Source organism: Aulonocara stuartgranti, assembly GCF_965226115.1.
Source record: "Aulonocara stuartgranti genome assembly, chromosome: 14".
NCBI lineage: Eukaryota > Metazoa > Chordata > Actinopteri > Cichliformes > Cichlidae > Aulonocara > Aulonocara stuartgranti.
The window spans coordinates 23,239,810-23,264,842 of NC_138950.1; the positions used below are offsets into that span (position 1 = coordinate 23,239,810).

The 25,033-nt window shown below is 41.2% G+C and overlaps 2 protein-coding genes across 2 annotated transcripts in view; one reads left to right on the forward strand and one right to left on the reverse strand.

Moving 5' to 3' along the window:
• Positions 1-798: 798 nt before the first annotated feature.
• Positions 799-3,864, reverse strand: mmp13b (matrix metallopeptidase 13b). Its single transcript, XM_082504307.1, has 11 exons — positions 3,764-3,864; positions 3,492-3,602; positions 3,128-3,255; positions 2,876-3,024; positions 2,642-2,767; positions 2,382-2,537; positions 2,161-2,281; positions 1,845-1,978; positions 1,602-1,761; positions 1,396-1,499; positions 799-1,311 (listed from the first exon to the last, which is right to left on the reverse strand). The coding sequence occupies exons 1-11, from the start codon at positions 3,854-3,856 to the stop codon at positions 1,211-1,213; spliced, it is 1,383 nt and encodes a 460-aa protein (XP_082360433.1). The 5' UTR covers positions 3,857-3,864; the 3' UTR covers positions 799-1,210.
• A 20,422-nt stretch (positions 3,865-24,286) lies between these two features.
• mmp20b (matrix metallopeptidase 20b (enamelysin)) overlaps positions 24,287-25,033 on the forward strand; it is a 6,065-nt gene continuing 5,318 nt past the window's right edge. Inside the window, exon 1 of the mRNA XM_082503502.1 lies at positions 24,287-24,538. Within this exon, the coding sequence (XP_082359628.1) occupies positions 24,404-24,538 (135 nt within the window). The 5' untranslated portion in view covers positions 24,287-24,403. The remainder of the gene's footprint in view (positions 24,539-25,033) is intronic.

The following is a 25,033-nucleotide window of genomic DNA, read 5'->3' on the forward strand; positions in this document are numbered from 1 at the left end:
AGGGGGTGCGGGGCAGAGGGACGCAGAGACAGGACACCATGGAACGCAGATGAATGCAGAGATACGCAGAAATACACGGATGAGTGCAGACACCAACTATAAATACACACACCAGGTAATGAGGAAATGGCACACAGGAGGGGACACAGCTGGAACTTAATGGGCATAACGAGACACAGACCTACAAAGTAAAACAGGAAATCTAGAACCTGAACCGGACACAAGGGGGGAGGACACAGAATAACTAGAACAGAGGGAAATAGTCACAAAACACAAAACGCTGGGTCAACGACCCAGGACCATGACATTAAGACACAATACAACAAGTAAGTGCAATGCAGCTTGTCCTGAACAACACAAGCTCACAATGCTCTGCAAACTTAAATCATCTATTAGCTCACTCGAAGGCTCCAGGAATCATTACAGATGCCTGGAAGAGGATTATGAATGAACCTATTAACGGGTTCATCTGTCTGACTGCATTTCATTATGCATGGCCAGGTTGTTATAAGTAACCATGCAACAGATGTCCAGCTGCTTTTAGCTTTTTATCAGTTGAGCCCACTGATCACACCGCACTAACACAGTCTGCCAACATGTGGGAAGTTTATAACCACCGCTACTACTCCTCTTTAATATTGTATCATAATAATAGTAATAATAATAATAATTCCAGTAAGTTTGGTTGTAAGATTCCTACCATAGAAGGGTCAAATTCTCATATTCCTTCAATATGTAAGACGTTTTTAATCCCCCTGTGTACCACTATTATAATAATAAGTAAAAAACATGACTTCATTCATCAATAATCAAACTTTATTTGAATTAAGTAAAAAAACTGAAAAAGTCAAAGGAAGCACAAAAACTGTTCGGTCAAATATTGAGTTCACAAAGCATTCAAAGAACTTTACCAGAAGATCCTGACATCCAAAATAAAAGTTGGAACAAATATATTGTTGTAAAATAAATATGAGAAAACATATCTATAGAATTTTCCAGCATTCTGTGTCCAGCACTATAGTTAAAATAAAAATCTCTATAAAGTTGAGTTCTTCCTTCTAAGCTCTGAAGTTTCCCTGCTCATACACTGGGCTGTCTTTCCACATTTCATTTTGATATGTATTTATGTGCATAGTTTGTATTGTATTTCTCAAAGCCTGCTTTAATTGAAATCAATATAAGTCGCCGCTGGATTCTGTGGTCCTTCTCATCAGCAGTTGAGAATGGAGTTGGCCCTTTGGATGCGAATAACCTTCTTTGAGTTGTAACTGTACTCATACTGCATGTGTTCATGGAAGAAGTACAAGTATCCTGTAAAACAGAGATCAGTATCAGTACTGGTGGATAAAAATCGTACCTTTGGATGCTTCTACTCAGAGTGTGACTTTATTATACCATAGTGATAAGTAGCAGCGTCGACCTCATCCTCCATTCCAGGAAAGTCCTCCTCAGTGGATCGTGGGTAGCCACTGTCCATGGTCCCTGTTGCTTCATCATAGCTGTGGGTGACACATAACCATTTAGTCATTCAACACTGTTGAGTCTGATCACTGACAAAGCTGCAGTGTGACCATTACAATCACTTCTATGTCTCCACATACCTCCAGTAGTCTTCATCGGTGAACAGCAGAGTTTTCCCAGTGTCTTTGATGTGCACGGCTGCATCTATTTTCCTGACGCTCTTGGGAAGACCAAGTTTATGAATATATTTTGGGTAACCATCCACAATGTTGTATCCATTCAAAGCCCACATTTGGATCCCTGGTGAAACGTGGAATAGGTTTACGATGTACACGCACTCTAATGTTTATTTAAGAAATGACCAGAAAGTGTGAAGTACTCACCACTAAATATCATAACCAAATCCTTCTCTGGGTTCTCATAAGCTGCATCTACTTTTTTGGGAATAGATGGCCAAGTGGACTTAATCAGAGTCAATTCAGGCTCCACCATCTGAGGATGAATACGCCAGTAGTATCTGAAATGAGGTGTGAAAAAACAGCACGATGAACAGCACAGAATTTACAGAGCTTTTATTTTGGTAGAGCTTAGGCAGAAAATGGAACTCTTGTTCATAGATTGTGTCGAGTGGTTATAGATTAGATATCGTGGTTAGATCTTTCCAGAGTGATGAAGAACCTGATCAGGCTCATGTTGTACCTGTCTTTGAAGATGATGGTTTCTCCTCTGAGCTCTGTGACAGCATCAAAAGTTAGCTCGGGGTCACACTTTTTTGGGGCGTCGGGCCTTGGTTTCACTTTCTTCGGATTTGGGTTTGGACCTGTGGTTGATGGACATGTGGCATTAATCTGCTGTTGATGACAACCAGTCCTCAGTTTTCTATAGGTTAAGCTTACAGTCAAACAGTACAGTACTCCTACCATAGAGGGCTTGAATTCCTTCTATGTCATCTTCAGCCAGCGGGTAGCCTGTAGTATAGGTGTAGATGGGGTACATCAGTGCGCCTGGGTCTGTGGAATGGGACATCCCCAGGGCGTGACCCAACTCATGGGCTGCCACTATAAACAGGTTGTAAGCTGAAAGAAAAAGATGTTGAATTCAAAATATTGTTGGATAATAGTAATTATCACTAGGAAAAAGTTTAGATATTGCTCAATATTCTAATTATAATAATTCTTACCCGATGAATCTTTGGTCCAGTGTTCATCCTCATCAAAGTGAGTGTCTCCTCCAATGCCTTGGCCAGGAGGGTAAGCATGAGCCAGCAGTCCATCAGGTCCATCAAATGGGTTGTAATCTCCATGCTCTGCAGAATAAAGGGTAGACAATGAGCAGGAATGCACCACAGCAACCCTTCAACACTTGTGTTCAATTCAATTGTAATATATCAGAATTCAATCAATAGTTTGTGTACCTTTTGATCCAAAGCTGATCATAATGTCTGCATTGCCCTCGTAAAGCTTCTTAAAAGTCAGAGGAGTAACGTCAGCCCAAACGTTGAGAGCCCTGCGGATGGCTTTGTTTACATCTTCTTTCTTCAGATCTGGTGTGTAATTCACTATCCTGAAACATCAGAGGATATGAGGCAGGGGAAAGCTGGTGAATAAAATACATTTGAGCAAAAATACCTATGTCACCTGTTACTTTATGGCACCTAAATGCATACCTGAATGTGACGTTGTTATTTTCCCATTTGAGGTGTCGAGGGAAGTGGTTGTACTCCCCAATGTCTGGAACGCCACATCTGGGCTCCTTCATCACTGCTAAAGTATTGTCATCTAGTTTCCCTGTGACCTTTACAAGTAAAAGAGATAGTGGAGAATATGTCATGTGAGTACATGTATCGTTTCGATTAACACTTTTGTTATTGTGAGCAGCTGAAAAGAAGCTGGATTCCCTGATAATATTCAACTTTTGAATGGTAAACTTTTAATAGGGAATATACTTTTTTCATTTCTTTGGAAATTACTGGTTATATTTTTGAGATGAGAGATGAGATAGCCTTTATTTGTCAGTTGCAGGTCTTTTACCTCCAGTTTGAAGAATTTCTGCATTTCCTTGATCTTGGCTTGAAGGAAATTTGACGACGTCCGTCTACCTTGGAGACCATTTGGAAGGCCATAGAATCGATGAAGGTATTTCTGTTTGATACAGAACAAAGAACTGTGATGTGAAGCTCATTTAAAAATCAGAAAAGCTCCAGATCAAACATTCATGCTCATTGTAACAAAAACCCCAGATAAAACAGAAATAAAACAGAAGCCAGTTGAAGGCTAGATATTGACTGAATAAGAGCTCTTACCTCAGCTAAAAGCTGCTTGTCAATGTCTTCAGATGACAGAGGCTTAGCAGAGGACTGGGCGGCCAGCGCCAGCAGCAGCACCACAGCGATCATACTTGTTGGCTCACAGTCGTTTACTGTGGCAAAGAAGCTCAGTGGGGTATTTATACTGACTTGAGACCACTTTTTTCCCCCAGCTGTTCCAAGTGATTCATGTGAAAGCACCTACCCACTTCCTCTTATGCCTGTTGAGAATGTGCTTGGGTCTGTAAAACTGCAGGGACTGTGGTTTGAATCTCCTTTGAACTCATAGTTTGATCACACATGTTCTATTTCCTGTATTACCACTACCTAAGACGTTTGGAAATCAATTTACATGGAAATGTCTGTTCGTCAAAATTATGCAACCATGTGTTTGTTTTTCTCAAACGTGAGAAATTTTGAAGAGATGCGTTTTTTGGCAGAAAATACTGTCAGCCTCATTTTTATAAATACATCACATCCGTTGTTATTTTCTGTACATCTTCTTCTTAGGTTACAGTAGATGACATATAAGTGGCTGACTATAAACAACAGGGGATTTTGTGAATTGTGGCCTCATGATCGTCTGGGCCTTATTTTAGCTGCGCATGTTTTAGGATGCATGACTAACAAACATATAAAAAAAAGGATGCGATGAAAGCACAAACTTTTCATTTAAAATGTGATTTACATTTCATGTGACATCATGTGGTTGTAGGATGCAAATGTCCTGCATTTGCTTTGGTGAAATCAGCTCAATCAGATGGACAGTACTGTGCAAAAGTCTTAACCTACCCCTCAATTCTTTCTTTTTCTAGGAAAATGGGAGATGGTAATATGTCTAAACACTTCTTGAAGGACATTAAAAGCTCTTCTTGGGATGTTGGCTGCCTTTTATTCTGTTCTCTGTCAAGAATCCCACACTGATTCAATAATGTTATGATTCAATCACGTCCAAGCTCTGGGGAGGCGAGTCTGTGACTGACTGCGTTCCATTGTGTGTTTTTCCATCCAGGCATGCTTTTACTGTATTGACAATGTGGATAGGATCATTGAGGTGCTTAATAAATGAAACCATGCCAACCAGACACTTTCTTAATGACATTGCGTGCCATTGTGTGGATCAAAATCAGACTGTCTGTATTCATAATTCCATCAATTTTGACAGGATCTCCCATGACCCTGCCTGAAATGTAGCAACAAACCATGATAAAGCCTCCAACGGGTTTTTTAGATGGCTGTAGACACTCACTGTTGGACCTCTTTCTTGAACTCCTCCATACATATTGACAATAATTGGACCAAAATCTGAATCTTTCATACTTAGATTCATCACTCACGTTCTTTCAAATACTATTCATCTGCTGTCAATTGTTTTTGTTTTGTTTTTTAGACTAATAATTTATCTTTTTCTGTCCTCTGCATGTCCAGTTTCCTTTGAGGACACACCCGACACCATATTGAGATATGCCAGGTTTTGGGCTATTACTAAGCTAGCTGGTCCAAAAAAATGCTATTTAATGCCCGTCAAACTCTGTTATCTTAGGAATTTTTCATTTATTGAAAAAAAGAAATGGCAACAAATGATGTGCCTTTGTGACAAAGTGGCTAAAGATCCCATTTTAAACTGTTCTTTTGCTAAGTTGTCTGTTGTGCTGAGTAAGGTAAATGTTTTGTGCTTCTATGCTTCTATGCTTTTATAATTCATAGATCAGTGTTATGTCGTTAAAGAAATTCCTCTGAAAATGGTGAGGTCCAAGAACTGGATAAAAAATAGAGTTGTAGATTCTCAGGAACTGCGTAGAGGATTTGGTCATAGCTGAGGTAAAAACGTTGCACATTAATTCAATTCAATTCAATTTTATTTATATAGCGCCAAATCACAACAAAAGTCGCCTCAAGGCACTTCATAGATATAGAAAAAAACCCAACAATCATATGACCAAGGCGCAAAATAACTGCCCATGAACTGAGAAAAGTCAAGCGTGCAGCTGCCAAGATGCCACTTGCCACCAGTTTGGCCATATTTCAGAGCTGCAACATCACTGGAGTGCCCAAAAGCACAAGGTGTGCAATACTCAGAGACATGGCCAAGGTAAGAAAGGCTGAAAGACGACCACCACTGAACAAGACACACAAGCTAAACGTCAAGACTGGGCCAAGAAATATCTCAAGACTGATTTTTCTAAGGTTTTATGGACTGATGAAATGAGAGTGAGTCTTGATGGGCCAGATGGATGGGCCCGTGGCTGGATTGGTAAAGGGCAGAGAGCTCCAGTCCGACTCAGACGCCAGCAAGGTGGAGGTGGAGTACTGGTTTGGGCTGGTATCATCAAAGATGAGCTTGTGGGGCCTTTTCGGGTTGAGGATGGAGTCAAGCTCAACTCCCAGTCCTACTGCCAGTTTCTGGAAGACACCTTCTTCAAGCAGTGGTACAGGAAGAAGTCTGAATCCTTCAAGAAAAACATGATTTTCATGCAGGACAATGCTCCATCACACGCATCCAAGTACTCCACAGCGTGGCTGGCAAGAAAGGGTATAAAAGAAGAAAAACTAATGACATGGCCTCCTTGTTCACCTGATCTGAACCCCATTGAGAACCTGTGGTCCATCATCAAATGTGAGATTTACAAGGAGGGAAAACAGTACACCTCTCTGAACAGTGTCTGGGAGGCTGTGGTTGCTGCTGCACGCAATGTTGATGGTGAACAGATCAAAACACTGACAGAATCCATGGATGGCAGGCTTTTGAGTGTCCTTGCAAAGAAAGGTGGCTATATTGGTCGCTGATTTGTTTTTGTTTTGTTTTTGAATGTCAGAAATGTATATTTATGAATGTGGAGATGTTATATTGGTTTCACTGGTAAAAATAAATAGTTGAAATGGGTATATATTTGTTTTTTGTTAAGTTGCCTAATAATTATGCACAGTAATAGTCACCTGCACACACAGATATCCCCCTAAAATAGCTAAAACTAAAAACAAACTAAAAACTACTTCCAAAAACATTCAGCTTTGATATTAATGAGTTTTTTGGGTTCATTGAGAACATGGTTGTTGTTCAATAATAAAATTATTCTTCAAAAATACAACTTGCCTAATAATTCTGCACTCCCTGTAGTGAGTGAGGAAGGTGACTGAAAAGGAAAAACTCAATGCATCATGGGAATCCCCCGGCAGCCTACGTCTATTGCAGCAAAACTAAGGGAGGATTCAGGGTCACCTGGTCCAGCCCTAACTATATGCTTTAGCAAAAAGGAAAGTTTTAAGCCTAATCTTAAAAGTAGAGATAGTGTCTGTCTCCTGAATCCAAACTGGAAGCTGGTTCCACAGAAGAGTGGTCTGAAAACTGAAGGCTCTCCCTCCTATTCTACTTTTAAATACTCTAGGAACAACAAGTAGGCCTGCAGAGCGAGAACGAAGTGCTCTAATAGGGTGATATGGTACTACAAGGTCATTAAGATAAGATGGGGCCTGATTATTTAAGACCTTGTATGTGAGGAGCAGGATTTTGAATTCAATTCTGGATTTAACAGGAAGCCAAAACAGGAGAAATATGCTCTCTCTTTCTAGTCCCTGTCAGGACTCTTGCTGCAGCATTTTGGATTAGCTGAAAGCTTTTCAGGGAGTTTTTAGGACTTCCTGATAATAATGAATTACAGTAGTCCAGCCTGGAAGTAATAAATGCATGAACTAGTTTTTCAGCGTCACTCTGAGACAGGATATTTCTAATTTTAGAGATGTTGCACAAATGAAAGAAAGCAGTCTTACATATTTGTTTAATATGTGCGTTGAAGGACATATCCTGGTCAAAAATGACTCCAAGGTTCCTCACAGCCTTACTGGAGGCCAAGGTAATGCCATCCAGAGTAAGAATCTGGTTAGATACCATATTTCTAAGATTTTCAGGTCCAAGTACAATAATCTCAGTTTTATCTGAAGTAAGAAGCAGAAAGTTAGCGGCCATCCAGGTCTTTATGTCTTTAAGACATGCCTGCAGTTTAACTAATTGGTGTGTGTTATCTGGCTTCATAAAATGAGAATATTTTATTGTTATGATATATGAATAAATAGAATCATATAATTAAAGAGTCAAGATTATCAAGGTTTTATTATTCTTTTTATCATGAATACAACATTTATTGTAAATTGAGATTTTTAACCATTGCTCTAGGATTGCTCTGGGATAACATGCAGCTCTTTTCCCCATCTCCAGTTATGACAGTGCTTTACTTTTGCTATATATGGACCAGTCATGCCAAGGCGTGTATTTATTCTTTTTTTTTGTAATTTTGGATTTTATCCTGTTCCACTTTGTTGGTATTTTCATAAATAATTTCATTATTTACACTCTTAGTAATGCATAGAGGTTAATTTATACATCAGCAAATGTAGCAAATTTCAGTATAATGGGACCAATAGGACATGGTCTCTATGGGAACTTTCTAAACATTTAAAGTTACTCTGTGTAACTGTGTAAGCGGTCTCTAGCGGCATATGTAAAACTTGATTAGACAGAAGGAAGATGTCCTTCCCACCCACTATGTTCAAATACGGTCAGGGAACATGGCCACTTCCGCAAACGGCATAAGTTGATGTGGATGCATAAGTTTGTTGGAAGATGCAATTACATGCTATTCTATGTATATTTATATACATAGAATAGCATGTATATTTTTTATTTAGCATAGCATGGCTTTTTTTCTGTTAAATAACATATAAACATTACAGACTGTACCTTTAAAGTACCTAAAGGTCCTCAAGGAAAGTACAGACATGCTGGCTATTAGCCTACTATTACTATTACATCACGCTATTGTCTATGAGGAGTAACAAAGCTTTTGGAATTATTTGCTTCTTGTGCAACAGTGGAATTCTTTAGGCAATGAAAGCAGACGACTCCAAACTGAGAAACAGCTGCACTATCCGAAAAGAAATGAATAAAAATTGAGATGGATCAGTCCATATGGGCATAAAAAGTTTATTTTAGACGTAAGCATTAAGAATTGTGTTCAAATAAAATTGCTGCCATTTTTAACAAGATTATTAAGCAATGTTGTATCTGCAGTTATTAGCAAACATAGTTTTGGAAATGGTCTTCTATTAATTTCTAGTAACAATGTTTCGGTAGACACATCAAGTTTTGCATTTAAACTGCTGCACTGTTGGACAAAACCAAGTCTTAGAGACTGTTTTGCTGTAAGAAGTTCAGGTTTTAAATGATCATTGTAGTAATAGTTTGTGTACCTCCTGATTTTATTTTATTTTTTTTGTATATAATCTCCCACCTTTGTCTTAAAAGAAAAAAAAACATAAAACAAACAGGAATTGTTGCCTGGACTACATACATACTACAGGCCATCTGTATTTCATTAGTGATATCTTGCAACCACACACCAACATCCATATTTGGAGTAGCATCATGGCCTTTAGACAGCGGTTGAGTGCTCCTGACTCATTTTAGGGAAGTAGGCAGTTAGGGGGATTTTTGGTGTATTTTAAAAAAAGTTATGAACAAACACAAAACATACACTGACACAAACTTAAGGTAGACATCACTGGTCAGTGCTGTGACCTATTTCTTTAAGATAAAAAATGGTCCTGATCTAAGATGTAAATCTGTTAAATCCAAATAGCCAGCTCATTAAATGATATAATGTTATTCCTATCATATTGTCCTAACCTTTCACCCAGATTTCAGCAAAACAGGAGATGTATTTACTGGACTCTTAAAGCACACTGTAGACCTACTGTATGACCATTTTAGACTTTTTCAGGTAGTGGAGCCTAACCCGGCTGTCTTACGGGGGGAGGTGGAGTACACAGTACAGGTCAGCAGTCCTTTCCTGGCAAGCCACTTTCAAATTATGGAGAAACCGTGAAACGATGATGTCATACGTTATTACTTTGCTCCCTTTGTAAAATGAAAATGAATAAAAAAAAGTGCACACTTCTTAAAGTAAACAACAGGATACAGTACCAGGAATAATTAGCTCATCATTACAAAGCTGCAGTAGTAAAATGAAATGTAAAGAACATTGTTGCAGCCAGTTTACTGCACAGTAAGCTATTTTTGATACATTTTCCATTACACTTTTATATAGCCTACTTTTTATTTGCAGTGTGGTATTATTAGTAATAATAAAAGCAAATGTTACATATGAGAGTGAGCAAAAACATTGAGGAAATATTAGAGAAAAGGAGAAAAAAGAGAAAGCACTTCAGAAAGAAAGGAGAAATTACCCTTTTGCCTCATTATTCACTTTAAGAGTGATAAGTACGTCTAGACTTCCCGAGTTTTTGTCAAAAACAGTCATTTTAGTCATTCCCATGTGTTCTGGGGAAAGATTTACCCAGGGACTGATGCATAACAACTGCTTCCATTTCTAGTTGTTTAGGATGCTTTTCTTGGCAGTTGCTAAGATAACCAGTGTGGGTTTCATGTGTTATGGTGGAAGTTCAAGTAAGGATAAACCACCAAGTATGTATATTGGCAGAGAGAGGGGATGTTGCTACCCGAGTAGCGCCTCTGTTTTATCTTAAGCAACAAGAGTGGAGATAGTCATCTGTTTTGGAGAGATGGGCTGTTTGTACTTATACAGTAAAAAATAGAAAATGTAACTAATTGTGAATGAGCCATAAATTGTGGTATTAAAAAAAAGATTTGACAAATATTGAAATCAAGATGATTTGTATTAATAAAAAATATTAATATAATAAACCACTTTTCAAAATATACCAGAAAGTTTTTCACAAGAGCAGCAAATCAAAATCAGAAAACCATCAAGTCTAAAAGAAGCTTCGAGTGTTTTGAGTTTGTGTTTCAGTTTGGTTCTTTTGTAGTATTAGTGAGATTTTGTCACTATTATAATAATAATGGATTGGATTTATATAGCACTTTTCAAAGCACCCAAAGCGCTTTACTATTCATTTACCACTATTCATTCACTCTCGCATTCACACACTGGTGGAGGCAAGTTACAGTTGTAGCCACAGCTGCCCTGGGGCAGACTGACAGAAGTGAGGCTGCCATATCACGCCATCGGCCCCTCTGGCCAACACCAGTAGGCGGTAGGTGAAGTGTCTTGGACAGGACAGGACAGAGAGCCCGGGAATCGAACCGGCGACCTTCCAGTTACAGATACGCTTCCCAACCCCCTGAGCCACGGTCGCCCCATATTATATTGATTAATTAGATTGAGTTCAGGGTCTGCCCCGGGGCCTCCTCCCTGACACGCTGGGGAGATTATATTTCTCGGCTGGCCTGAGAATGCCTTGGTGTTCCCCCAGATAAGCTGGTGGAGGTGGCTGGGGAGAGGGAGGTCTGGGCCTCTTTGCTTAGGCTGCTGCCCCCGCGACCCGGCCTTGGATGAAGCGGATGAAGATGGATGGATGGATAGATTGAGTTCAGCTCTGTTCTTTGGTGTTTCCCACCTCACTAATTACCTGGATTATATCTGAGTCTCCTTCATGCTTTATGCTGTGTGCTTGTTTGTTGGCCTGTTGTCCTTTAGTCCTAGTTTTCATTCTTTTTAGCTCCTGACCTGCTGTTATGGTGTTTGTTAATCTGTGAGCTCAAACCCAATAAAACTCAGCTAATGAATTTATTTCTGTCTCCTGAGTCCTGGATCTGGATCCACACTCTGCCTTCCTCACATGGGTCCATGACAGAAGCGTCATGAGCTGTGTAGTGGAGGAATGTTGAGAACACAAGGCCAGACACTTCAGTCAAAACGGGTAAACTCAAAACATGATTTTTATTAGGTTGACTCACGCAAAGAAAATACAAAAATCAATTAAAGTGATTGTAAAATGCTCTGGGAGCCAGTGCGAAGTGACAGAAAACAATCTGGGGCAGAAACTCCAGTATTAATAATATGGGATCATCCAGTGTGTTTAAACTTACAGTGAAACTCTGCGAAAGGTCAAGGAAGAACTGTTTAATCATGTCTTTCATTTTTTTGTGTGAAGTCCATTACCTTTGTGTCTAAAAGATGCAGTGTAAAAATGTCTAACTGCCTGAAATGGCTTAAGATTTATTAACTAATACATTGTTCATATGCTGTAAACGTGCTTCTCACTTCAGCTGAACGTCAGAAATGTTGTCTGACTTGTTTCCAGAGAATTGCAGAATATGTCTCAAGCCCTACTTGTGAATTTCAGAACCTCCTCCTTGCAACACCCTGTGAGCAATGTGACATTTGAAGTGTGAAGGAGCTCAAAAACATTTGTTACGACATACAAACTCAAGATGGCAAATACCCAGTGGCATGCGTGCTGACAAGCAGCCGTGTCTCCATGATGTATTTCTACAAAACCTGTGAAGAAAGGAGAAGTGTGATGAAACTTCATGTGAAATAAATCCCAGCATATAAACAGTACAGTAGTTCACAATGAAATGTGTGAACTTTTTTGTGTGTGTTTTGATGGAGTCAGAAGTATTAAGGGAGGACTTTTAATGGTTTACAGCAGCGGCCCCCAACCTTTTTTGCGCCATGGACCGGTTTATGCCCGACATTATTTTCACGGACCGGTCTTAAGGTGTCACGGATAAATACAACAAAATAAAACTAGTACCGGTACCAAAAAAAAGAAGATTTATTCATAACACACCTGAAAAGACCCAGGAAAACCGAGTTAACCATAAAAACGATAACAAAATAACGCTGAAAACCGATAAAAACCCTGAAAACCATACATTTCACACCTGAGCCTCAACTCTCGTGGCCTGGTACCAAACGACTCACGGACCGTTACCGGTCCGAGGCCCGGGGGTTGGGGACCGCTGGTTTACAGTGGTAAAAACCATAGAACTATTGTTGCCAGTGTACTACATGAGCCACTAAACACGTTTTAATTAGTGTTATAAACTTGTGCATGGCATGATCTGTTACTCAACGATTTTAACCAACTTGTATGTGAGGTCACACTGTCAGCAGATAATAATGATATGGGAAGCAGTCGAACTCACTTATTAGAAGAGAGAACAGCCATAGATATACTGTATGCCTTATTAGTACCATAGTGCCATTTGATCACCAGGATCCTCCAGGATTTATCCAGCCTGAGGTTAGAGTCAGAAACTTTGTTGTCATTATGCCAAAAGCACAACAAGATCACATGCAGTCCAATTCAGTGCAAAGAAAGTAATCTAACTATTTTATTAAACTTTTTATGTTTATATGTGTGTGCTTGAGTCGTTATTGAATGCAAGGTTGTTCACAACTTAAAAGTAAGATAGTAGTAGGGGAAATGCTTACAGTTCAGGATTCACATTAATGTTAGTCTGCTGTTATAAGAGAATTGCAAAATGAACATCATATTGTGTCATATATTCATCACACAATATTACATAGTTTTCATCCACATTCAAAAATATACAAGAGATTAGTTAGCACATACTAATTAAGGAGGATGACAGCTGCACACTGGCTAACTGTTTTCCCAGCAGAAGCTTTTTAAAATCATCTATTAATTTCTATAGGCTGCTCTGTAACATCTGTAATCTAAAAATGTGCGTTCTGTTTAGGGAAAAAAGGGGTCAACAACGTGGAACAAGAGGAAGGTCTGATGTCCCACTTTTCCAGTTGCGCTTGAACGCAGCCTGCATTTGTGGATCTGTAAACCTGTTAAACCGCAGGTCGAAATATGACATAATCTATGTATCACACATTCTGTATGTGAGCGTGATAGATGTCACAAATACTTTTGGACAGGCCTTTATAAAATAGTTTTACATGTTTTCAAACTGCTCTGTATTTGTGTGTAGATTACTACTCAGAAACCACATAGGTAGAACTTGTGAGTCACATCACCGTTTTGAGTTCAGTGTAGTCTGGAGTCAGAAAGACTACATTAAAAATAAAAACAGTACAGAAATAATTAATTGTGTGGGATAGAAATGCTCTACTGATGCAAATTTGTTTTATTTGCTTCCTCCTATGAGCAGCAAACCAAACTGAGGAGGAGAGTAATCCCTCAAACAGGCCCAGACTCCAGTGGACAACGAAAGAGGCAAGAATTTCCATGTACTGTCAAAGTTAGCTGGAAGAAGCCAAATTCTGTGATGCTATTGGAGTTTGTGATGCTTTATTTAATTAATACGTATTTTCGCTTGTGAATTACTTGTAATATTTTAAAGCAAACATATCCATAATTATTTACTGTATGTAGTCACCTCCAGCCTGAAGAATGTCTGCATTTTCTTGATGAAGGCCTTCTACCTTGTAGACCCATTGGAAGGACAACACCCTGCAGTTATTTGTTGCAATGTCTTCTGAGCAATCCCAGCTATTCTTCTTCTTGAATCTCTTAAGGTCTTCCAGATTTGATGGTCTTCTGCCAAGGACCTTAGGCATCAATTCACCCCACAAATCTTTGATTCAAGTCAATGCTTTGTGCAGGACAGTCATTCACATTTGCTTTATTTTCTAGAACTCACCAGGAGTGGTGTATGTTTTGGATCGCTGTGTTGGAAGACAAAGCAATGACCCAGACCCAGTTTTTCTGCTGTCTGCTGGAGGGTTTCTTTCAAAAACCTTCATATATTGTTCTTTCCTCATGATTCTTTGACAAGATTGTCAGTTCCAGACACTCTAAAGTATCCGGCAGCGTAATACTCCCACCTCCGTGCTTCACTGTGGGGACGCTGTTCTTTGGGTTGCACACCTCACCCTTTCTTTCTTCAAATGTAATCAGTGTTTCTGTGGCCAAAGACATCTAGTTTTATCTCATGCATACTACAATGTATGCATAATCTTTCTCCAGGTTGTCTTTATCATACTTCAGTCTGATTTGAAGGTGTCTCTTTTATAGGAGTGGAGCTTTACGTGGTCTGAAAAACAGTTCATTCCTGTGGAGGGTTTAGTGATGGCCTTCTTTTAGACCACAATTCAAAACCCTAATTTTTAACTTAATGTTATAAACTTCGAGCATTACAAAATTAAACTGTCTGACACAGGGCTAAGTGTGAGGTAGAAATGATAATAAAAATAGTAACAAATAAATGTTACATATGCGAGTTTGTAACAAAAGAAAAAACACAAACAGGTCACTGGCATGTGGAATGAGGAAATATTTACCCAATTGTTGATGCCTACAGATTTTCTTGATCTTTTTTTTGCCTGTTTCTAGGCTAACCAGTGTGGGTTTTATGTGTTTTGGTGGAATTTCAAGGAAAGGATAAACCAACAAGTATGCATACTCGCAGCGAGAGGGGATGTTGCAACCCAAGGCTGAAGAGCACCTCTGTGTTATTCTATCTGTACTCAGATGGTAACTGCTGTGTTGTTAGGACCAGTCACTGAAAGCTAATATGAGCTAATTATCTGGCCTTATGTTAGCTGTTAGTGAAAAAAAAATCTGTTTTCAGAAGGCAAAATAGTTCCAGATTCACAGTAATGTTAATCTGATATTATCAGAGAATAGCAAATTGAACATCAGTGTTCAAGTGTGAGATGCTTTCATCACACATTACATCCATTTACAAAATATACAAGAGGTTAGTTAGCACACACTCCCTTCAGATGATGAGCCACAGAGTTGTGTAAGAAGACGTGTGAATTTAGGCAAAAAAAGTTTAAAAAAAACAAACGAACCTAACCCCATAACAAACAAAGAACATGAACACAGAAAAAGGTCTAGTTCCGCTTTTCTATTAGCGCTTGTGTTATAGACAGTGTTGTTGTTAATGTATGTTTGGGGGCGTTGAACCCCGGAACCTTCAGAGGTTTTTCAGGGTTCTCCCTGCCGGAATGTTATGTGTGGAACAGTTTCCTGTATGTGTGCGACTAGCTGTGGTTGTTTCTAAAAGTGGTCAGTAAACGTCCTAAAACTAGCACTTGAGTTTCCGAGCATTTTTATCCTGAGGTTATAACACCTTTTTGGCGACGAGGATAAAAGCCGAACGCGGACAGTTTTGAGTTTTTGCTACGGATTTTGCAGTCGGACTACCACTTCGCATCTATGGCTACGATCGGATCGCTCACGGAGTTTGCCGAGGGAGACGGCGACTGGATTGAATATGTCGAGAGGCTTGAACACTTTTTCTTGGCAAACGACATTTCGGACGAAGAAAAAAAAAGGTCAGTTCTTCTCAGTGCGTGTGGAGCGAGGACCTACAAGTTGATACGTAACCTGACGACGCCTCGGAAGCCCGGGGACTTCAGTTTCAAAGAACTGGTGACGTTGGTGCAAAATCATCACTGCCCGAAACCCTCCGTGATTGTTCAGCGGTTCAAATTCCACACTCATTCACGCAAGCCGGGAGTTTCGGTGGCTGCGTATGTGACGGAGCTGAGACAGCTATCAGAGCACTGTGAGTTTGGAGGCGTGCTGGATGACATGCTCCGCGACAGGTTGGTGTGTGGTATAAATGATGATGGCATGCAGCGTCGGTTGTTGGGGGAGCCCACACTGGACTTTAAGAAAGCTTTGGAAATTGCTCAGGCAATAGAAACGGCAGCTAATAACACTAAAGACATTCGGAAAGCTAACAACAATATGCACTCAACCGAGGTGCATCATGTATCTCGGAGTGTGAGGGGCAAACTGAGGGAGCTTTTGGAGTGTTACCGGTGTGGGGGGGCACACTTTGCCAAGGACTGTGTTTTCAAAGACAGTACCTGCCATAACTGCAAGAAAAAGGGGCACTTAGCCAAGAAATGCAGGGGCACTAAGGAGAAAAAGAAGGAATGGAAGACAAAACACAAACTAAACACTCATCACCTGCAGGGCATGGCGCCTGAGGAGGATGAGTGTGTTTTCAACATGTTTAATCTGGTTGGCTTTAATAAGTGCTGTGCGGAGCCCATCTATGCCACTATCCAGGTAAATGGGAAGGAGCTACGAATGGAGGTGGATACAGGGGCTTCAGCTTCGGTGATCAGCCAAGCCACCTACCACAGCTTGTGGCACTCGGGCGGGGCACCAGCCCTCCAAGCGACTGAGATAAGCCTTAGACAGTACACAGGTGAATGCATTCCCCTGCTTGGTGCTATAGAGGTGCATGCAGCATATCAGGGTCAAGAAGCTGCAGCAACACTGCTGGTGGTGAAAGGGGAGGGGCCTAGTCTGCTGGGTCGTGACCTTCTGCAGAAAATCCGCCTGAACTGGAGGGAAATCAGGTATGTAACGGTAATAGCAGAGTTACTGGGAAAGTATGCAGATGTGTTCAAGAATGAATTGGGCACTCTCCGGGGCACCACTGTGAAGCTGTGTGTGGACCCTTTTGCCCGGCCACGCTTTTTCAAACCACGCACTGTACCATACGCCATGAAGGCCAAGGTGGAAGCAGAGTTGGAGAGACTACAACAGATAGGGGTCATTGAGCCAATAGAGTTCTCGGACTGGGCAGCCCCGATCGTACCAGTGTTGAAAGAGGACGGAGGGGTGCGTATATGCGGTGATTACAAACTGACAGTGAACCAAGCCTCTCAGCTCGACGCCTACCCTCTGCCTCGAGTGGATGACCTTTTTGCCACACTGGCGGGTGGTCGGACATTCACAAAGTTGGATATGAGTCATGCTTACCAGCAGTTGCTGCTGGATGAGGAATCAAAAAAATATGTGACAATAAACACACACAAGGGGCTGTTCAAGTACAACCGCCTGGTGTTTGGCGTTGCATCCAGTCCGGCTATCTTTCAGCGCACTATGGACAATCTTCTGCAAAACATTCCTGGTGTTGCTGTTTACTTGGATGACATTTTAGTTACAGGTAAAACAGAAGAGGAGCATCTGCGTAACCTTGAGCAGGTGTTGAAGAAGCTCTCAGAAGCTGGGTTGCGTTTGAAGCGCAGTAAGTGTGTTTTCCAAGCCCCTAGCGTGACATACCTGGGTCATCGCATTTCTGCACAGGGCCTGTCCCCACTGGAAGAGAAAGTGAGGGCAGTAAAAGAAGCCCCGAGTCCAAAGAATGTAGCTGAACTAAGATCATTCTTGGGCTTAGTGAACTATTATGGGAAGTTTTTGCCTGACCTCTCCAGCATGCTTGCTCCCCTGTACGGGCTGCTGCACAAAGACAGTCAGTGGAGGTGGTCCCAAGCACAGGAGAAGGCCTTCAGACAGGTAAAAGAACTGTTACAATCGGCACCACTCCTGGTGCATTTTGATCCGGAGAAGGAGGTGGTCCTGTCCTGTGATGCCTCCCCGTATGGCATAGGAGCTGTTCTTTCCCATCGTATGGAAGAGGGGGAAGAGAAACCGGTCGGATATGCGTCACGCACGCTCACAGCAGCAGAAAAGGGCTATTCACAGCTTGAGAAGGAAGGCTTAGCAATAGTTTTTGCTGTGAAACGTTTTCATCAGTACCTGTATGGCCGCCCATTTACTGTTGTTACAGACCATAAGCCCCTCCTGAGTCTCTTTAGTGAAACAAAAGGCATCCCACCCATGGCTTCAGCCCGGGTTCAGCGCTGGGCATTAACACTGTCGGCATACCAGTATCGCATTGTTTATAAGGCGGGACCTGAAAATGCGAATGCAGATGCTTTCAGCCGCCTCCCCCTCCCGGAGGTCCCCGACCAGTCGAACTTGCCCCCAGAAACTGTGTTTTTGCTGGACAAGCTGGCGAACTCTCCGGTCTGTGCTAAAAACATCAAAGCATGGACTGAACGGGATCCAGAGTTATCTCGGGTTAAACAGTGGCTGTTGCAGGGCTGGCCAGCAACAGTGGAGCAAGATCAGCTCAAACCGTATGCCAAGCGTCAGCAGGAGCTCAGTGTTCAAGATGGCTGCATCCTGTGGGGTTCCCGAGTCATTATTCCGCCTCCAGGTCGGTCACAGATCATTGAAGTGTTGCATGAGGCTCATCCAGGGATTTCTCGGATGAAAAGTCTGGCAAGGTCATTCGTGTGGTGGCCGGGAATGGACAGTGCCTTGGAAGACAAGGTAAAAGCCTGTTCTCAATGTCAGTCAAACCAAAAAATGCCACCACCTGCCCCACTCCACCCTTGGGAGTGGCCTGGCCGTCCATGGTCCAGGCTTCATCTAGATTTTGCCGGCCCCTTTTTGGGCCACATGTTCCTGGTGTTGGTGGATGCGCATTCAAAATGGCTGGATGCCCACATAATGCCGACCATCACAGCCCCAGTCGTCGCAGACACACTCCGGAGAATCTTTGCAACACATGGATTACCAGAGGCAGTGGTCACGGACAATGGGCCCACGTTCACAAGTGGGGTTTTCCAAGAATTTATGGAGAGAAATGGGATCCGACATATCTGCACAGCACCCTACCACCCTGCCTCCAATGGCTTAGCGGAGCGCGCCGTGGAGACGCTGAAAGACGGTCTAAAAAAAATGCCAGGTCTTTCCATAGAAAAGAGGCTCTGCCGTTTCCTGTTTCAGTATCGCATCACGCCTCATACAACCACAAGCTTGTCCCCAGCGGAGTTGCTGATGGGGAGGAAGCCCAGATCTCATCTGGACCTTCTTCGCCCAGATGTGGGAGCCAGAGTCGCCCAGTCACAAGGTGGGCAGAAGGTGAGACATGATCTACATGCCAGAGGCTGTGTTTTCAGGCAGGGAGACCGTGTGTATATCAAAAACTTTACGGGTGGCTCACGGTGGCTGCCTGGCGTCATTCACCACAGTTCAGGGCCAGTATCTTTTGTGGTGGAGTTGTTGGATGGCAGACAAGTTCGCAGGCACAAGGATCATGTGAGAGCCCGCACGGATGGAGCTGAGAAGAGGGCTCAGAGTGGTTCGCACGCACATGGTGGAGACAGGGCTGTGGACATTGTGGGGCCTCAGAGTGGTTCACCCGAAGGGGAAGTCGTGTCAGCAGCCCCTGAGATCGGGATTGGTTCTTCAGGATCACCAGAAGGGCTGGTGGAGCAATCTAAGTCACCTGAGCCGAACCCGGTCACAGGAGCTCAGCAGGCTCCTAGCCTAGAGAACCCAGCAGCAGGACTGAGAAGGTCAAAGAGGCAGCACAAGCCCCCTGATAGACTGAATTGTTAAAATAATGTGGTGTTGAATTCTCCCTCTCTTTTTGTACTTATGCATAATTGCTATGTTGTGGGTTTTTGCTTAAGGGGGGGGAAGTGTTATAGACAGTGTTGTTGTTAATGTATGTTTGGGGGCGTTGAACCCCGGAACCTTCAGAGGTTTTTCAGGGTTCTCCCTGCCGGAATGTTATGTGTGGAACAGTTTCCTGTATGTGTGCGACTAGCTGTGGTTGTTTCTAAAAGTGGTCAGTAAACGTCCTAAAACTAGCACTTGAGTTTCCGAGCATTTTTATCCTGAGGTTATAACAGCTTGCATCTTGCATGTGTGGATCTATGCGAAGCCGGCAGCATGAACAGTCACAAAACCCTGTGATGCGCTCTATCTGACATGTGTGTTTAATGTTCTGCAGGTGAACAAGAAGTACTTATAAAATAGTTTTTTTTAGCTTTACATGTGTTCAAAGTGAGTACGCAGTCGTGAGTACTCAATAGCAGAAATCGTTGCACACATGCGTAGATGTTAGTTTATAGTTGTGCATCATGTCACACTTATTTGTAACCCTTTGAGACAAAATTAAACGTAGGCTGGCGTGAGAGGCTGCATCCTGTGGAAATGGAAATCAAGCAAAAAATAATTTGTGTGGCAGGAAAGTTTATGTAAACATATAAACACATAAAATGATACAAGGAAAAACACCCCACCCATACATATATGTGTTTTTATATCCTTGTGGGGACATCTTGGGCTACGTTCACACTGCAGGTCTTAATGCTCAATTCCGATTTTTTGATCAAATCCGATTTTTTTGTCTGCTTGTTCACACTACAAATAAAATGTGACAGCAAACGTGCTCCCGTGTGAACCCTCAAAGCGGCCCGCATGCGCAAAAGAAGACGTCACACACAACACGCTCTGTTCAGACCCAGACCAAACAGTATTGTTTGACTGATGGCCGTTAATATAAAGACTTGTTTCGGACTTTACGTTCCCCAATTTTTCTTTAAGTTATTTACATATGGCCTAATAATGATCCTTATTGCAGTTTTAGAGAGGAGCGGTGCTTCAAAGGATAGTTGCAGATTTACTGTCAGAATCTGCAGATTATACAGTATAAATAAAATGTTTGCGCTTCCCAACAGCTCACTAACATCTACACGGGAGGGACAGGAAGCGTTCACGATGTCTTTTCGGGCGCTTCTCTGGCGCTGATAATTGGCGTCTGTTTTGTGTCAGTGACGTAAAACACGGATTTAATGCGACATCACCATTCACACAGCAGTCGCTTTCTGAAACATCAGATATGTATCGGATTCAGTACCACATACGAAAGTGACCCAGATCGGATTTGTGCCGTTCACACTGTCATACCATGATTGGATATGGGTCGCATAGGGTCAAAAAAGTCGGATTTGATGCGCTTTCGTGCAGTGCACGTAGCCTTATTGACACAATGCTTAGCTTACCCTAACCATCAAAAATGAATGCCTAACCCTGACCCTAAACCACATTTCAAGTCTCAAAGATGCCTTCAAACTCATCACAATGACGGTAATACCCGTCCACACACACACACACACACACACACACCAAGCAACAAAACAAACTAAGTGAGAAGTGACAGACCCAATTCTGTCCTAAGGATATCCGAGTAGCTCATATATGACTCATGCATCTGGCTGTGTTAATCACCATTAAATAAATTAAATTAAATTAAATTAAATTGTTAGTCATCGTTGTTACTTTAGCACTTTGATTACCTACAGATTATATTCAGACAGTGAAATCTATAAATATATGACAGCCCACTGAAATGTGTTCAGTGAATTGTTGGAGTGGAAATGAAAAAAAAAGTACCTCAAACATGAAGTACGAAGGTGGCTAAATATAACAATAACCCTTTTGTGTTAACTGTCAAGTCATTCTTGTTTACACATACTCTCGAACAACAACAGAAGAGTCCAAACCAAAGATCTTTCTAGATAAAGGCGTTTACGTTCCGGATCAGCAAAGATAACCCTGATATGAGACGAGAACAGACGGATGGATAAATAAATAAAAGTAAAATAAATTAAAATAAAGACTGTTTTAAAGTGTGTGCAAAACTGGGAAAAGTGTGATTTGTTTTGCTAATGCAGTTAACTGCAGAAGTGTCAGTCATTTAGCTGCCATGAACATGTATTCATATTAATGATGACACTTCATAAATCATGGTGCTCTGCTCAACCTGAACTCTGTGACTGACTGAAAACATGGATGAATGTACTGCGGGACACCACAGGGTGGCAGCAGAAACTATAATCAGGAGCTTGAACGCTTTGTTTGTTAAAATTTGAAGTCATCTGATCTTTCTACAATGTTATCTTCGTTGAAAACAGACATTTATTGACAACCTTTGCTATCTTCATCTCTCTCATCTGACATCTTATGTGTGGAAGGATGCAGCGCATTCTATTACATTGTTATACCACCACTAGGGGGAGCCAAAGTAGGAGCTCTATCCCTCCAATTTTACATTGACTGACTTCAAAGGGGCAGTTTGTTGCAGTGTGGTCTCAATTCTGTATTTTCTCATTTTTAAAACTGAAACACTGAAGCCTTTTTCTTGGAAAAAAATCATAATAAATACGGACATGATTCAGTTACAATAACAATTTTAATCATTCTTTTGAAGTTTGTGATTGACAAGCAACACAATAAATATTTTCCTTTAAATTATGGTAAAAATATTATTTGGAATTCATTTGGTCATTGAAGTTTTGTATTGATAATCTCTGATACTGTAACAACCCTTGTTATTGACAGTGCCTTGCTGTAAACTCATCTGTCAGGTGTTCAAAGTTTTGTAACTTTCAGGTTTATACTTTTTAACTCAGTTTTCAGGTTTTGTCACATCTGGCTGTGTAGCAAGCAGGATGTGGACCCAAACATCTAAAGAAAATCAGCTTCAATGCTGAACTCAATGCAAAATAACAAGACAGAGGGGAAATAAAATTAAATTCTTTTTTTTTTTTTTTAAGTAAAACATGTCACCAAATACAAAGCAGTAATTAAGTAAACAAAAACAACAGACTACCATACAAACTTAACACAATGGGGAGACTTGACAGTAACAGGAGGCTAAATAGAATAAACAATAAAATACTAATAGCAAAACATGCTCTAACTGAAACAAGAAATTAAGGCTCAAGACATTAAGGTGATATTAAATACAATAATAAATTAAATTGAAACCTCTGGGTCCAAAACCCAGGATCAGGTTTATTTAAATACCACCAAATCACATCAAGTCACCTCAAGGTAAAAACCCTGCTGTATCCTTGAGAGCAAGCACTTTGTGAGAGTGGGAAGGAAAAACTGCCTTCTAACAGGAAGAAAACTCAGCAGAACCCCTCTCAGGGATCTGAAGCGACCATTTGGGGGTAGAGGGGAAGGAGAAGATAATTCTTAAACCCGTAACAAACTGGATTGATCCTACTTGTGATCCCAATCAGCTTGTAACCTTGCAGCTGCTGCCTGTGACCTCTTTCATCATGGCTGCTTTAAAATGATGTTAGTGCCTCCTCTTTTCTGCTTGGAACACAAAATCTTCCTTTCTTTTAGATTCCAGTTTATCTCACTGGTTGGGATTGGGGTTAGGTGTGCATATTGATGACGTGCAGCAGCCTGATTTTGAATTCAATTTGGGGCTCTTTGCTGTGTGTCTCCTCCTCCTCTCTTTCTTGTCTACTCTTGACTGTTGAACTGTCAAATATAGACAGAAAAGCCCCAAAATAAATGTTTTAAAACAAAAATCTTCCTTTCTTTCCACAAAACAGTGTAGGCTACGTTGTAAAGGTCTGCTGAAGTTGGCCCCATAACGCTCCACAATGACCAATCAACCTTAATTGTAGCCTGAAAGTACCACAGCACCACCATTGCCAGTTTAAGCACCCCGGGTGATGCCCAATGAGGCTTTAATCCCCTCCCTCTCAATTTAGGCTCCTGTTCTGTGAACTCTCTCATTCAGAGTTGTGACATGCATTTGCTAAAATGGGGACGAGAGCTGGCCTCGATGGGGTTATTTTAGGAGACCTAAAACGCGTGGGACGTGTTGCATCAGTCTGGAAGGAGTTTAAGCTGAGATTCCTCCACAGAAGCTCCATCACTATTACTCTATCACTGCTTAGTTATTAATGCTGTAAATTAAAAATAAACATGTTTGCGCCATGCCCATTCATAGCGATGGCAATGAGCACATAGTGAGGAATGTTTTACTCTATGTTGCCTCATGTTGTAGTTTCACCACTGATTCAGGATTATCTGTGAACCAGCGTGTTGCAAGTTAAAAACTCCGACTGCGCCGTGTCTCGCTCTGGTTTCACATATCTGCTGAATTGAAACAAGATTTTGAAATTGGAACTGTGCACTGCTCTTTATTTGATTTAAACCATCATTGGTGCAAACATGTCATGTGACAAAAATGTTCAAATGTCATTTTTTCTTTTTTTTTCTTCTTCTTCTTCTTTTTTTTTGTCCTTGGCCCTTTCCAAACTCCTCCCTAATTTTGTAGTGCTGTCAGAGGCTTCCCTGGGATTTGCATGTGGTATGAGTCACAATGACCATTTAAAAGGCTTTCTCATTAACCAGAACTTCCATCTCCACATGCTTAAACTAGGCCACTGCAATTCACTGCAGCGTTAATTCTGTGAAATGCATGTCATGCTGCTCTCCTGCTGTGTTCTGGTCTTGCTTGTGCCCGGTCCAGGTTTTACGGCACCCACATTTACACCGAAGGAAGAAAGCACTCCTACACCAGAACCACAGGCTGACTTGAAGCTGGCCACAGTAAGTGTATAATTGCACGAGCTCCTTTTACAAATGTTTTCAGAGTGGACTGCATGTGAATTGATGTCTTGTACGATGCAAAGTCATGCTAAATTGTCAGTGATTTTACTGCAGGGTTAAAGAATTTGGAAGGATGCATTATTTCCTGTGCGTATTTTAAGATATTTCCTTTTATTACATTTGTTTTTATGTGGGTGGAGGGTGGAGGTACACAACTGCACTGCCCTCTCAGCCCTTGATGCTGTTATATTATATCCTTTAAAAGATTTGCTTGGCATTCCCATTTTCACATTCTTCATCCCAATTTGAAGCAAGTTGCTTGTCTTTGTTCCATCTTGTGCCGACTTTTTATGCAAGTGTAATTGATAGTTGATGCTGAAAATAAGGGCATTTATGTTGAAGCCATGATAGCTCAGTCAGACGTTTTATAGCAGTTCATAATCTGTAATGCATGTTGTGATACAAGAATAAAGTTTTGCAGTAACTAGGTTAAAA